This window comes from Daktulosphaira vitifoliae, unplaced genomic scaffold (genome assembly GCF_025091365.1).
Source record: "Daktulosphaira vitifoliae isolate Bord-2020 unplaced genomic scaffold, ASM2509136v1 Scaffold_5, whole genome shotgun sequence".
Classification (NCBI taxonomy): domain Eukaryota; kingdom Metazoa; phylum Arthropoda; class Insecta; order Hemiptera; family Phylloxeridae; genus Daktulosphaira; species Daktulosphaira vitifoliae.
The window spans coordinates 17,165,449-17,182,306 of NW_026099576.1; the positions used below are offsets into that span (position 1 = coordinate 17,165,449).

At 29.0% G+C, this 16,858-nt stretch overlaps 1 protein-coding gene across 50 annotated transcripts; it reads left to right on the plus strand.

Moving 5' to 3' along the window:
- The first annotated feature begins 2,194 nt into the window (after positions 1-2,194).
- Positions 2,195-15,751, plus strand: LOC126906578 (uncharacterized). Of its 50 annotated transcripts, none has more exons than XM_050687203.1 (5): positions 2,195-2,446; positions 10,658-12,098; positions 12,195-12,239; positions 12,816-12,845; positions 12,942-15,751. In XM_050687203.1, the coding sequence occupies exons 1-5, from the start codon at positions 2,426-2,428 to the stop codon at positions 14,690-14,692; spliced, it is 3,288 nt and encodes a 1,095-aa protein (XP_050543160.1). In that variant the 5' UTR covers positions 2,195-2,425; the 3' UTR covers positions 14,693-15,751. The 50 variants fall into 50 exon arrangements, with proteins under 50 accessions (XP_050543160.1, XP_050543161.1, XP_050543163.1 ...); XM_050687204.1 differs by lacking the exon at positions 12,195-12,239 and adding an exon at positions 12,291-12,335; XM_050687206.1 differs by lacking the exon at positions 12,195-12,239 and adding an exon at positions 12,387-12,431.
- Positions 15,752-16,858: the final 1,107 nt, after the last annotated feature.

A 16,858-nucleotide genomic window follows, 5' to 3' on the forward strand; every position in this document is an offset into this window, starting at 1 on the left:
GCATAAAAATATTAATTAAGATGATAAAAACCACAGAGTTTTAAAGCTTACTAATATTTATTTCTCTTAATAATTGATGAGTTAATAGCTATTATATTCAGAGTTTATGATTTTTAATTGATAAATTATATAAATAAATTTGGAAAATTAAAGTTTTTCATTTTTTACATCTTTATGTAGGAATACATTGGCAACTAAAATATTCTTATAACCTGATTGAATTATGTAATGACATTTTTTATTTTCGACTGAAATCGTTTAATCTTAATAAGTTATGACATATTTATGAAACATCATAAAAGTGATCGATAGTAATTTTTTTGTACATAAATATACATGTTTCTAGTAATAGTGCTGCAACAAAAATATTCACATCTTTCTTAGTATGACCTCCTATCGATTCTGTTATTTTGAATTAGTTAACATGGTTTTTACAATATGTATTTAAACCAATATTCATAAGTTGTCGCGTTTTATGAAAAAAAAATGTTTTGATGTACAGGTGAGTCGCGAAAATATGATAAATCCAAAAACTTTTGATCTAGCCAATATTTTACATGACTTTCTTTTTAGAATAATTTTGAGACATTGTTTACAATTTTAAAATAGTAAATAATATTTTCTTAATTTACGCAGAAGAATACAATTATTAAAAAATGTACGTGAAATGTGTTAAAAAATATTAAAATAATCATTTGGTAGACTATATTTTCAGAAAACATTTGATGGTTATCTACCTATATTTTGTATTAACGTTTTATAGTTGAATTTCCAAATTTTTTTTGGGTATATTTTACGGTATTACGTGTTAGTTATGAAGAAAATGATAGAAGTGTATGAACATATTTATGTTAAATGTTAGTTATTGGTTTCAATTTTATCCATGACAACTAACATTGTTTCAATATACGCTAATTATTTGTAAAATTTGAATTCAATAACATCAACTATTAAGTTATCGTAGACATTAAGATACATGACTAATTGTATTCGTAAAATTAAAGCATATGACTAACATTAATCGTCGATAATATCATGTACCTCTATCTGCTTAAAAAAATGTACTATCGTTTAGTACTGTAAGATATACATGAAAAAATCCAAATTAATATTAACTTTAAAATGCTTTAGAGTTTTAATTACAAAATATTAAGAAGATATTTTGGTACAAAATTTTTCTTTAAAGTTTATTTTACACTTTAACAGTTTTTTGATTTTTTTTTAAACATTTCATGTAATTTTTTATTTTTGAACATAAATCAAAAAATATTATGATTTTGGTTAATGGTATAAACGTTATAAGTAAAATATGGACATTTTTTACTAATTAAGTACTTTTAGTATCAAAAATCTATTGAATGTTTATATTTTGTTGGTACAGATCACGTATCATAATTGCTACACAAGTGATCATGTCGAAATGTGTTAAATAATATTTATTTTTCACAAATTATGGAAATTAATCAAGTTTAATTTAAAATAAAGTAGTATTTATCCATAAATAATTTTCTTTTGATTCTATTCTATAAATAATACTCTGAAATACGATTTTTTGAAATTAGAAAAATTATAAATAACATTAAGCTTTTGTGTATTTATAATTTTAGATATTATTGACTACCATTGTGTTGTTTAAAAATATTTTATTTATAAACGCGTCTTTTCTAAATACAATTACACATGTCAACACATTTATTAATACATTATTTTGTTGAAATAGTCCTATTGAAGTTATATAACGATAATAATTGATGGATAATGAATATTTAGAATTAAATTGTATTACTTTTGAAAACAAAGTTGAAGGTCAAATTCTACTGTATAACAAACAAGGGCTATTAATTCTTTTAAGTTTTCCATTCAGCATTTTCTCCTAATTATTTATTACGTTCGGAAACCACTACAAATGACAAACGAAATTAGGCAGTGCATTAAAAAAATAAATTTAAATCCATTTTATGCACTCTAGCCACATAGTCACCATGTGCATGCGCCTCTGCCGTTTGATGTCTAGTTCAAGGTCGGGCGGCACACTCCTACGAAGGCCGTCCGGTGCTTTCTTCTTCCACTTTCTCTTTCGCGGTGATCCCATCCGTAAGTCCACATCGAAGTCTGACTGTACCATCACTACCCTCTCAATGTCCCCTCCTATGTGCGGACACCAACAGAATCCCATAGACTGTATATATGGCAATTGCGCCCGTGGTGACCGGTTCATTTGGTCTTTGGCCGCAATGTCCGACGGATCGAGGTGTACGACGAAGATATATAAAAAATAATACGAGTGTTTCGTTAGATATTATTTTAATTTAAGTGCTTTTACATGTATATGGACGTACGTATAGGTGAACGTTGTTGTTATCATTCGTTTTCGTACTGATTAATCAGTGGTCCACGCGATCATCTTCAACGGACAGGATACATCATGGATACTCGTCTTACACAGGTAAAAACTCAATTATTTAATGATTATCCTTTGCGAAAAAATGACAATACTATCACCAAGTCAATATAAAAAACATTCATAAATTTTTTTTTCATCAATTACTTGATATTAAATAGACATACTTCCTATTTAATATTAATAAAATGTTCTTTTAAATCAATCGACATGGAAAATTGGCGGTACGTAGAGAATATCAGTCATTTGCTTGAAAACAGTAGTTAGACGATTAGAAATACAGTTTTAGTTTTATCGTTTTGATGCATTAAAAATACTCATAAGAATTATTGGTCGGAAAAAGCGGTTGGGTACAAGTGTTCATTGTTTATTCAACCAGTTAAGGGTCGCCAGACCTTAAATAGGTTAATTAACGATGATGTTTTCAAAAACATTATACAAACGCAAATTTTAAGAAATTGTCTAAAATTAGGATTAGATTTCGGACGATTTATAATAATAACTAAAACTCCCGTCTTTACAATTATGTACTACAATACACAATGTAAATATATTTTATTTTTTTTTTATTATTAAATGAAATTAATAGCAATTAAAAAAGAATAATATACATATGAATTATATACGTATAATAACGAGATTCAATAATTTTAGTAAATAGACCGAAAAAGTATACAATTTTTTAAAAATCATACTTCTGAACGAATTTTAATTGATAATATTTTGTTTTGTCTTATAGTTTCCAAGTTGTAATAACTAATAAATAATAAATAATGCGTAGAGTTCTGAAGCAATTATTTGCTGGTTATCTAATTATAAGCCAAAGAATAAAAATGATTTACATAGTAATTTTCCGCTTAATAATATAATTTTTAAATTTAAAATTCGAATGCTTGCATTCGAAAGTAAATATGCTTATAATGATCTTATGAGCTAGTTTTTTCATTATGTAGCGTAACTTATTATTTTATAATGACGTTTATTTTTTGTCGCACTTGTGTCTAGTAATAAGCGTTATATAAATTTTTTAAAATAATAACAATACCGATAAAATGTGTTATTAGAAGTCAAGTACAAATGCAATAGTTGAAATTATTGTATTTGTATTTGTATTTGATGCGGTTATTTGAATATTATTTAATGTATAAATACACTATTTATTCAATTCTTACTGTTAAATTAAGATTTGATAATCAAAGCGATTTTAAAGTAAAATTATGATGCAAACAATAATACATTAATGTTCAAGAAAAGGATAGATTATTTAAAATAAATACATTGTAAAATATTTTTAAATTTTGTGATATTAAGTAAAATGAGACCATAATGATTTTAGTTATTTTAATAAAAAAAATATTCTTTTAATTAAACTAAATATTTACAGGTTAGTTTTTTGTTTTATTATCATATTATAATATCACCAAATTATATTGTAATGTTTCATTTGTCTTTACTATCATTATACAAAAACTTGTGATCAACTGATTCAAATTTAAATTATTCTAGAGCTCTCATTTATTTTATACGATTTGGATTTTAAAATTGATATTTTTTAATTTATATATTATTATATAAGATAAAATATATATAGAAGTATGTCAGTATGTGTTTAGCGTTGATAATGGTAACATTGTTTTCGAAATACGTATTTGCGACTTTTCAGTAATTTCTTGTGGCTTTTGAGTTTAATATTTTTAATATATTTTAGTTTTTAAATTAATAATATTTTTAATATAGTTTTAGTTTTATTTAATATATATAAAAGAAATATTGAATGAATTTGTTTTCTTGTATTATAGAGATTCATAGGTGTAACTGTCGGGTTAAGAGAGATTTTAACATTAGTTGAAGATTAATGAGATATAAATATTCATGAGCTGTTTAAAAAATTAATAGTTTTTTTTATGAAATGAAAAATATAAATAGATTAGATAATAGATTATTTATCGGTTGAATAAATAAATGAGTAGAACAAATTAAACAATTATAATACGTCATTAAATTAAGGGTAATGCAAAATAAGTAGTTTTAATTAATTATTGCTAGAAATTTATGATGACATTATAAAATAATAAATACTAATGAAATTATTTAGCATGGAGTAAGTTTATGGGGCAGTGAAACTTTAAAATAAACCAGCCTTTAATAATTATCAGAGAAGTTTACGATTTAGCTATCGGACTAGGTATATTGTTAAAGTACTTAATAATAATAATAATAATAGTCGTTCATCAAAAAGTTTTATTTGCTACTTAAATGACTGGATTTTTTATGAACTTCTCTACTCAAAAACAATATTAATGGAGAGAGAGAAAAAAATTACACTTACCATCATATAAATTTCTTTAAGTACTTTTACTCACGCTGTGAACATTTAAAGTTGAAATTCTTTTCATCGTATAAAAATGTATACATAAAATTTATAAAACTTTTTTACTAGTGTAAATATTCGGGGCTTTAAGTTAAAAAAAGGCCCATGATAACTCTTTTCGCTTTATTATTTTGAGAGGTCCACGTTTCTGTAGATTCATATGGTTAAAATAGCAGGTCTTAAAGACACCATTTTTTTAAAGGTTCCATTTTGGGTAAGTTTTTATACAAAAAGATTAGTGTTTCTGGTGAATTTCCAGTTTTATAAATGGGACGCTTTTTGAGAATTTCGAGTGGTATAAGAACTACAGGATCACCACAATTTGAAAATTGTGGTGATATGTGTCTATAAATATAAATTATACAAGATAAGTAAATTTACTAGTGAAAAAATGAAATCATACTACCAAATCTTGTGCAGCACAACTTAAATAAATAAATACATGTACTGAATTGTAAATGAACTAATAACACAATTTTAAAATTTTACAGACTCTAGAGATTATCATTGAGAATAAAATCTGATCTCCATTTTATTTAGTTCTGCAATTTATTGTTTACTTAATAAACTTTTATCAGTGTGATCTGAGATTACGTTGCTGTTGTGGTGGTTAGCCTACAGATAAAGTCAAGTCACGTTCCTTAAGACTGACCAAAATATTACCTCTCAAACATTTTTGATATAAATGAAATAAATTTGTTTGGTTTGTTTGTTCTTATAATATTTGATCTAATTACGTAGATTTTACTTTCCGGCAACATAAAATAAGGTACCGTTATTTTTTACGCTTTGAGGCTATTTTAAAAATATGGTAATGACAGCAGCTACAGTTATGGCGTGGGACTAGCCGACAATTCCTTCCAATCTTGCCGGCGAAATTAATAGCAATCATTGAGAATAGAAAGTTGAGGTCAGCTGTGGTGGCGATTCTTGTGGAAAATCTTCGAAATGATTTGTCGGTTCTAAACGTTGTATGAGATGATCGCAGATTCGAAGAATTCGCAAGACATACGCCTATGGATAAATTTAACGTTGAATGGCGGATCTAACCTAATGGCCTAAAAATCGTATGACTTATAACTTTAGACAAAGTATAGTAAAATACTTAATTCCAATTTACAATTTTCAAGTAAATCATTACATTCTTACACATTTCTGTAACTTAAAATTTGATGATATAATCTCAAGACAAACCAAGTTTAAAAATATTGCTCTGTAATTTACATAAAAAAATTAATTAATATGATTCAAAATCACATTTCAGTTTTTTAATCTTCGATTTTTTGAGCAATTAAGTACACTCAACCAATGAATAAATATTAATTATCGGTCAGCTAATTAGGGAGAAACTGGTTTAAAATTATTGTTACTATTATTAATTCATTGCATTAGGTTATTATAGAACATGATATATAATCAATAATATGTTAAAATGATAAAATAAATATTAAAATGATGTTAAAATTCAAACCATACGATCATTTCATTTCTCATTTTGCTACGATATAAATAGCGATTTATATTTTCACACTAATTAGAGTAAAAACTTGGTGTTTAACCAATGTGACAAAGATGTTTTATAAAAAAAATAATTGAGTTCGCTTAGAAAGAACTTTCTTTAAAATGAAAATTTTTTACGTTTTTATTTAAAACGAATTCTCATGGAAAATACTTACATAATAAAATTGTTTTTATAATAATTTCGATATGCGATGTTTGATGAATATTGATTTTGTACGGATTGAATAAGTTTGCTTACACATATTTTTATTGTGAAGAATATTGATGACGAAGAAGAATTTCGTTAAAAAAAATATGTATATATAAATTTTTATGAGTCACATAACTGATTTGCTAGAAATTGAATATTTTTTACTGTGTAACGAATGAAGAAATAATCGAGTCATGGGCGCACAATGCGATAATTTGTGGAAGTCGTATAATGATTTGGGGGAGCGCAATTTAGGCATACTAATTGTTTGTTTACCAATAGAAACTATGCACTACTTGTGTTGATTCTGCGCGACTATTATGTTGACCGATATTTGAAAATGGAAATATATTGTTGAAATGGCCAATGCGATTCGTGTAGTGTATTGGTTGCAGAAGGACTCGGTTTGGCATTTCGTCTGACAAGTACACAATTACTACAATGTGTTGGTAGAAAACCAGTGTTGTGATGTGTCGCGAGTGAAGAGAAATCACTGTTCGAGTATTTCGGTGACTACGCGTTTTGCATGTGGAATGACTTACAAACATTGTAATCGTGTGGTTGTCTGTAAACGTTATGTTTGAGTGATGACCGATTGTGTCGTATGAAATCGACGACGTACAACATATGCAGCTGTCAATCGTCGTTTAAAAAAAATAAACAATTTCACTTAAAGTTTCAATTTTAAATTACGTATTGAGTTGTTATTCTCCATGTTAACTATATGTATATGACACTTTAGAGACCATTAAGTAATGCCTACACCAGAAATATTTCTATTGAAATAAATAGGAAAACGGTTGCTAAAAAAGCAACCGATCAAACATGAATTACATTTCGGAAGTCTTAAATTCTCAAGAGAAGTATAAAAATCGCTGTACTATGACACAGCAAAGTAAAATATACTGTCAACATAAGAGAATAATTGTTGGCTTAAGTAAAGTATTCTTTTCGCAAATTTAACTTCAAATTGTCAATTGATTCAAAAAAACCAAGCGTATAATATAAATACTTGTGACTTGTTTGAACCTTGGCTAATTAGCTATTTGCAAGATAAACTAACATAAAATAAGTATAGCCTGTTTTTTGAGAAAAAATAATAACAATATTACTGGTAATTTATTTGATTAAATTCTTACCTATTTTTAGCACTCTTGTTGAATGTCAAAAATAAAAAAAAATTCAAGTAATCTGATGGACAAAATTCTCTTCTTATCTTTTAAGTAATCATTTTGCTGTGTTAACATAGAGTATATGTTGCAAATAATTATATATAAATTGACTACGCATTATAAATTCAACAATATCATTCGAATTTACGGTAACCTGTTTAAATAACTTATTAAAAATACAAAATATTTTTTATTTAATGCTAAAATAATTAGTGATAATTACCATGTCCATAAGATGTTAACTCAACACAAAATTAAATTATTAGCTTTTTGAAGACTGTAGGATCTAGTATCTTTATTATTAAATAGATCTGTTAATAGAAATCATTATAAAATAATAATTACTTATAATTTTATTATTACCTATTCAGTAAAATAAATTATTAGTATATAATTATTATGATTTATATATGACTTATGATTCGGTGTTAGCGTAGGTGGGATTGAAAAACTTGGTCATTATTATATGATAAAATTAATGGTTACAAATGATAATATTAATTCAACACATTGATATATTTAAGGGCTAAGTTAAGTGGCTATTTAAGTGCTAGCAGAAAAATATTTAAAAAAAATTGACTGGATGTGAAAGTTTTTTTTATCAAACTTTAAAAAGTTTTTTTAAATATTATTTTTATCACTATAATACAATACAATAATAATTTAATTAATAAAATTACATTTATTGAAGATCGAATCACCAAAAAATAGTTCTTATGAGAAATGTCTTTAAATAAAAATATGAACATTTTCATAAGATAAATTAAATTATAAATGAGAGTTTCTCAATAATTGAGACTAACATCATTAGTTATATCGTGATTAAAATAAATGTATTACAACAATTTACGATAAAAATAATTCCTGTATTAGTTTTATGAAAGGTATACTTATTATAACTAACAATAAAATATTGTTATTATTTCTATTGTGCTGTTGCTTTTCAATGTGTACACTTGGTCTGTATAATGGCCAGCGATTACCTATTATATAATAACAATTTATGGAAATCAAAATACTATACACAAAATACTGTTAATTCTAAAACTAATTTCATAGCTGAGGTTTAAAAAGTATTAAGGACTATTAATACAAGTCAATTATATAGTTTAAAATAATAAGCTCTATAATTAACTAATGCATATCTTTGGGAATACTAAATATGATTAAATACTTCATTAAATTTTAACTTTACTAAGATATTTAAAAGTAATATATTTCATTTATAGTACACAAATCATGTAAAAATAATCTTATTTGACTTGTATTGTCATGATAATATGTTAAATTTTTCTACAATAATATTGTTTAGTATTATTAAAATAACTTCATTTTTTAAATTATCGTATAATAATTGTTTTGAACTTAGAACACAAAATTACAAATAAATAAACTGCAATAATCTAGATTTTTCATAGAATAAATATAAACAAGTGATCATATACACTTTTAAAATAGAACACCCACTTAAGGCAACGGTAACGCATTAATAAAGAAACTAAGAGTTTTTACGGTTATGAGAAATCCTAGGTCAAACATTTCGATTGTTTTATCAGTTCACATGATAAATTTTACTTAAAACCTTTTCTTATATTTGCGCAAACTCATTGTTGAAATAATGATTTCAACTTCATTTTCACTTAAATGATTCTCATGTTTTTCACTGTTGAAATTATTTTTATTTATATAATGTATTATTTATATAATTTAAAAATATGTGAATATTTACATATTATAACACATATGGATAATCAAATTGAAATGACAGAGGGATAAATTTTGGATTTGACTACACTTTTAAAACAAAGTAAGCAGAGTGGTCCAGCATGTTCTGGCGAGTCTTATCTTTTTTGATATATTAAATATTTTGCAATACTTTTATTTTAAACAATTATTATACTTTTGAATTGTAATATTATAATTTATAATATTTAAAGAAAACATTTTTTTTTTAATTTGTGAAAAAGAAAACAAATTTGTTTCTCTCATTTGAATTGCAATTCAAGTTGCATAATATAGCTTGAATTTTTTCATTATAATTTTGAATATTAAGAATTGACACGACTTACGTCGCAATAATGTATTCGACACTGGTTTTAAGGGTAGAGACCCGTGGGGCGTTTATTAATGAGCAACAACAGGTTATGTTTAAAAAACAAACCAACCGAAAAGACAAACACAGTAATAATAATCTTCGCTTAATATCGCGGCACTTTCGCTGGTGTCGACGACTAGGTGTCTGGTATGATTCTCGGGCGTCAAAAGTTAGCAGAGTTGATGGCGACGGTGCGGATCGGTTCGTTGAGTCCGGTCGTGCGGCACGTCCGGAGCCGGTGGTGTACATCCTCGAAGTTGTAACGTTGACAACGGGAAGAAGACTCTCGTATTGTTTGCGGCGGGTCGTTGTCGGCCGTGCGGCGGGTCGTTGTCGGCCGTGCGGCACTTGTTGGACTTTGCACCGTGGCGTGTGGTACACGATGTTGCTCTGTAGGGCGACAGCTGATAAAGGTGGCACGACTCGCGTGGCTGTGTCAGAATATGTATTCTTTGTGTGCTAACTTATGATTTAGTATACTAAAAAATTTAATTAAATACAAAAAAATGAGTAAAAAAGAACTATAAGCATTATTTTTATAAATAAAATAAGTACAATTTGTATTTGATTTTTTGCTTTAAAAAGTATCAAAATATTATATTTTCATATTTTTCATATATTATCAAAGTAATCTACTACTTCTATTATATTCTAAAAGTATTTACTTATAATAAAAATTATTTTATTATATAGTAACACATATTAATTATTTTTGACACCATCGTATTATTTACCAAAAGGAATTATTTGAAGACAACTAAAAAAGGACATCTTTTAATTTATAAATATTAAAAAAAAAAATTGTTTATTGAAAACTTTACGTTATTATTGTTTTTTTACTAAAGAAATTAAACTATTATGCTACTATAAATAATATACAATAATTATGAATTTTTTTTTTTTTTAGATTTTTTCTGTGTGTTTAGTTTTGCTGTCTACGACGAATGCTGTTGTTAATTCTGGTACACATGATGAAAAAATACCAATAAAAAGAGACGCAAGTTTGGCTAGTTTTTCAGATTCTTACGTGGCTCAAACTCCTGATATTTCTCAAACTTATGGACCACCTTCCAACTCATATGGCCTTCCACCTAAACTGGAATATGGTGCGCCTCAACCTCCATCTCTGATTTATGGACAACCTACTAGTGCACCTAGTTTATCATATGGTTTGCAAGCTATACCTAATGCAGTAGGTCCACCAGGTGTTCCTTCACCGCCAACTCCGCCTCATATAACATATCATGGTTGGCAGCCTATTCCTGGACTATCAATACCCTATGGACAGTCTTATCAAAATGGATATAGTCAATCTACCATAAATTCAGCTTATGGCACCTCACAAGAAGGTATTTTGACAAATGAAAATGTAAATTCCCTCGATACTTCCTATGAAAGTTCTCAATCAACCATATCATCCAATGGTAATCATGGTGCATCATTAAGTGAATTGTACAAGATACCCATTATTCAAAACAGTTATGGACCATCTCCAAAAGATTCTTACGGACCACCATCAAGTGGATCATACGGACCTCAACGTAAACCTACATTTCGACAAATAATAAAAGAATCATATGGATCACCGCCAAGTAGCTCTTATGAGCCGCCTCCAAGTGGATCTTATGATTCTCCTCCAAAAGATTCTTATGAACCAAAGGATTCATACGGACCCCCTCTAAAAGACTCATATGGTCCACCACATAAAGATTCATACGGTCCACCTCCAAAAGGTTCATATGGTCCTCCACCAAGTGGCTCCTATGGACCACCACCAAAAGATTCCTATGGACCGCCTCCAAAAGGTTCATATGGACCACCTCTAAAAGATTCTTATGGACCACCACCAAAAGATTCCTATGGACCACCTCCAAAAGGTTCATATGGACCACCTCTAAAGGATTCTTATGGACTGCCAACAAAAGATTCCTATGGACCACCTCCAAAGGACTCTTATGGACCACCGCCAAAAGATTCCTATGGACCACCTCCAAAAGGTTCATATGGACCACCTCCAAAGGACTCTTATGGACCTCCATCAAGTAGTTCTTATGGTCCACCACCAAGTGGCTCCTATGGACCACCACCAAGTGGCTCATATGGACCACCTCCAAAAGGTTCATATGGACCACCACCAAAAGATTCCTATGGACCACCTCTAAAGGACTCTTATGGACCACCTTCAAAAGGTTCATATGGACCACCACCAAAAGATTCCTATGGACCTCCTCCAAAGGACTCTTATGGACCACCACCAAAAGATTCCTATGGACCACCTCCAAAAGGTTCATATGGACCACCTCCAAAAGATTCCTATGGACCACCTCCAAAAGGTTCATATGGACCACCTCCAAACGACTCTTATGGACCACCGCCAAAAGACTCTTATGGACCTCCACCTAGTAGTTCTTATGGTTCACCACCAAGTGGCTTATATGGAGCACCTCCAAAAGACTCTTATGGACCACCTCTAAAGGACTCTTATGGACCTCCACCTAGTAGTTCTTATGGTTCACCACCAAGTGGCTTATATGGAGCACCTCCAAAAGACTCTTATGGACCACCTCTAAAGGACTCTTATGGACCTCCACCTAGTAGTTCTTATGGTTCACCACCAAGTGGCTTATATGGAGCACCTCCAAAAGACTCTTATGGACCACCTCTAAAGGACTCTTATGGACCTCCACCTAGTAGTTCTTATGGTTCACCACCAAGTGGCTTATATGGAGCACCTCCAAAAGACTCTTATGGACCACCTCTAAAGGACTCTTATGGACCTCCACCTAGTAGTTCTTATGGTTCACCACCAAGTGGCTTATATGGAGCACCTCCAAAAGACTCTTATGGACCACCTCTAAAGGACTCTTATGGACCTCCACCTAGTAGTTCTTATGGTTCACCACCAAGTGGCTTATATGGAGCACCTCCAAAAGACTCTTATGGACCACCTCTAAAGGACTCTTATGGACCTCCACCTAGTAGTTCTTATGGTTCACCACCAAGTGGCTTATATGGAGCACCTCCAAAAGACTCTTATGGACCACCTCTAAAGGACTCTTACGGACCACCGCCAAAAGATTCTTATGGACCTCCACCTAGTAGTTCTCATGGTTCACCACCAAGTGGCTTATATGGACCACCTCCAAAGGACTCTTATGGACCCCCTCCAAAAGGGTCCTATGGACTTCCACCAAGTAGTTCTTATGGTTCACCACCAAGTGGATCTTATGGACCACCTCCAAAAGGTTCATATGGACCACCACCAAAAGACTCTTATGGACCTCCACCAAAGGACTCATATGGACCACCTCCAAAAGATTCATATGGTCCACCCCCAAAAGGTTCATATGGATCACCACCAAAAGACTCTTATGGACCTCCTCCAAAGGACTCATATGGACCACCTCCAAAAGATTCATATGGTCCACCTCCAAAAGGTTCCTATGGACCTCCACCAAAGGACTCTTATGGATTACCGCCAAAAGATTCGTACGGACCACCTCTAAAAGAGACATATGGGCTACCACCTAAAGATTCTTACGGACCACCGCCAAGTAGCTCTTATGGATCACCACCAAAAGATTCCTATGGTCCACCATTAAATAATAATTTTGGTTCATTATTTAATAATATAAATGGGTTACCCCCAGAAGGAACATATGGTACACCAATAGCTAGCTGTTGTGGCACACCACCACCTGATCTTCCATCACAAAAACCAGCAGGAAATTTATTAGGTTTAGCATATGGGCAATCATCTGGAAAACAAACACCAGGTCCTAATCTTAATCCGAAAAATCCAGTTCAAATCGGACAACCTCTACCTCAAGGTTTAGTTGAATCTACTCAGTATAATAACAACAAAGGAGAAACATACATACCTCCTCCAGTTCCAGAAATCCCAACAACTGGAGTTGATGCATATGCAGCTCCTTCAAGTTCCTCTTTATATGGTTCATCAAATATAGATACTAGTGTACAGTTTGGATATAATCAAGTGCCCCCACAAATCCCAGTGGAAGCTAACAACCAAGTTCAACAGCATAATCCAAGTATCTTATCGAATACACCAATTACTGGAGATTATAGTCAAGGTTTTAATGCACCAGGTCCCGAATCTTATCAATTAACTCAATCAGTATCAATCAATAATGAAGGTTATCAATCGAATAGTCTTAATCAACATAATTTAGCTTATGCACAAACCAATGATAATTTCGGTATTCCATTACAACAGTTTGACATAAATCAGAAAAATAACGAATATAAAATTAATCCACTACAAAGAGAAGAATCTTTAAATTATCAGCAGCCTTCAAACAATTACAATCAACCTCAAGATGGAGTCGATGTTAATGATATAGTAAAATCTTTAGGTTTAGAGGGATCTTCAGTAATAGGATCAAAGTCAGTGGACTTAAATAATATACAAGATTATCCTGTACGTGGTAAATCGGGAAGTTATATGCTACAAATACAACCTGGACAACGTGGCGCAGAAAATGTAGCTCATGATCAAGTATTGTCAAATGGCTTATTACAGGATATTTTATCAGCGATAGAAAATCAACAAAAATCGGAAAATTCATATGATAATCAGCCACAAGGATCAGAGTTGCAGGAAAAAACATTAGCCTCAAATGTTAGTGTAGTGATACCTGAAAATAACACAAATAATAAACCAGAAATGGCATTATTTTATAACACAGGATATGGAAAAGTATCTACGTTTAATAATGAAACAGAATCGTTACCAAGAGATATAAACCATTTAAGTGTGAATGAGGTATCAGAGGGAAATTTCGTTTTATACAATTCACCGAAGGTAAATTATGTGTATGGCGACACAACACCACAGGTTATATCTCAGCTATACACTCAACAATCAACTCCCAAGACTGATGAGAGCTCAACTTATCCATTATATAATGAAGGAAAGTAATTTTTTTAATAAAATTAACAAAATAAAAATTAACATTTTTAGTAGCATTCAAAATCTGAATAGTAATTTATTGCTTTTATGTATTGTTAAAATATTCAATTAAACTTCGACCAAACAAAATACTCAATACAATTATAAATAAATAGTACATTAAACGAATAGGTGCATAATATAATTTTTTTCCTCAGATGTTATTCATCAAATTAATAATTGACGAATATTTCAGAATAGTTTATTTATCACGAATATGAGCTATAAAAATCGTGTCATATTCATTTTGAATCGTGAACTGTGCATATTAAATTCAGTGAGAGTAAGACACGCATAAATGTTGATAGTATTACAATAAAATATTTACCGAGGGGCAGCTAAATTCTTTTTTGAAAGTTAATCATTTTTTGAATGCAACTAGAATGAAAAATAAAATATATTTATAAGTAATGGAAAATGTTTTCAACAAACAAAATATTTTAAATAATAAGTATTTTTTATAAAAACTGTAATAAAATTGGGATACCAAACTATTGCCAAAATAATGTGCCATAATATTTATATTGGTTTATAGTAATGTGTAGAGTAAAAAAATTACTTGTTTAACTTTTATGCTAAATAACCACACAGTTAATATTATTATTTGTATAACTGTTGTTAGAGTTTTGAAATGTTTTAAAAATACTTTTAATTGTCGTTTTGGATTTGTTTTATAATTAAAAAAATATTATGTAGGTAATTGTAAATAATTTAATTAATTTTTTTAATTAGATAAGTGATTCTTTATTATGCCTACTTAAATATTATGCGTATCAAATACCATTATTGCCACCAATACCGTAGATTGTATTAAATATCCCTAACTAGTGCTTTGTTTTAAGTTGTATTAATATAAGTTTTTTAAACAAAATTAATTTTGTATATATTTAAATTATTATTTTTATGATACTTTGTAGTTACTATATTTTAATAATTATTGTAAAAATAAATTGTCTTTTTGATTAAAATAATGGATTTATAAGTTATAATGTTTAGAATGTATGTATGTAATACATTCTTATTTCAGTATTCTTTAATTATTTTTTCTCTTTAGTAACTTTAAGTTAAACATTACTTATTTATTAAAGGAATATAACAATTCACTTGGATTATTCATAACGTATATTAACATACGTTTATATATACCAGTAACTTGATTACAGAAGAGTATGTATTTTTAACATGTAAAATTATTTTTATTGTTCGCTAATGATATGTAAATAAAATTCCTTTATGTGTAACATAAAAACACTGAAGTATAGTAAAATTTTGGAGTAAAAATATACAGTTTCGTACTATAGGCATATCTAAAGGGACCTGAATAACCTATATCTGAAATTAAAAAAAACATTTTTCGTATCATTTAATATTTTAAGGTATATATTAAAATAAGCATTTAGATATTGAAATATTTTTCCTAGTTATTTATATATTTTTTGATTTTCCAATTTATATTACTATTGTTTAGTTTAAAATACTTACATATTTAAAAAAATACATTATTAATACATATTTTTAAGAAATACTATCTACAAAATTTCAGGGTTGTTCATTTATTTCATATACCTTTCTGTCAAATTAACATTGCGCACTAGAGTGACAGTAAGCTACATTGGTGGGGTTTTTTTTAATAATATTTATAAGGGCCACCTCCTAGAATTGTTCGAATACCTAAAATGAATAATTGTGTAAAATTTGATGATGATTGTTCTAAGGTGTGCCCCTAAAGAGTTAAAAATGATACCCCTAGAGTAGTTTTTTAGTTATTTTCGTCACTCTCGAAATCATTAACTTTTATGAAAAAGTTCATAGTGATATTTTTGTAGATATAATATTTTTCTATAAAATAGATATCTGCAAAAAATTTCGAAAAATTGTTATTTAATCTAACAAAGAATGAAAATGTAAATATTCTATTTTTACATTTTCATTTAATAATGAGTATCTAAAATTAACTTATTATTAAAAATTCTGTTTAGTTAGGTGATTTTTTTGTTATTTTAATCTACCAAACCCTCAAACGTTCAATATTGCAGTTGAAAATTTAATTATTATATGTAATAATTTAAAATGGTGTCAGCTTTATTAGCTACGATGCGAAGCTGAGAAGGTATTGGTTTTACTATGATGTGTTTT

Bases quoted from the DNA above. Each gene is read 5' to 3' on its own strand.
- LOC126906578 (XM_050687166.1), top strand. From the start codon at position 2,426: ATGGATACTCGTCTTACACAG. The intron at 2,447-10,657 runs GTAAAAACTCAA...TTTTTTTTTTAG, and splicing joins TGGATACTCGTCTTACACAG to ATTTTTTCTGTGTGTTTAGT. The intron at 12,336-12,815 runs CTCCACCTAGTA...ACTCTTACGGAC, and splicing joins TCTAAAGGACTCTTATGGAC to CACCGCCAAAAGATTCTTAT.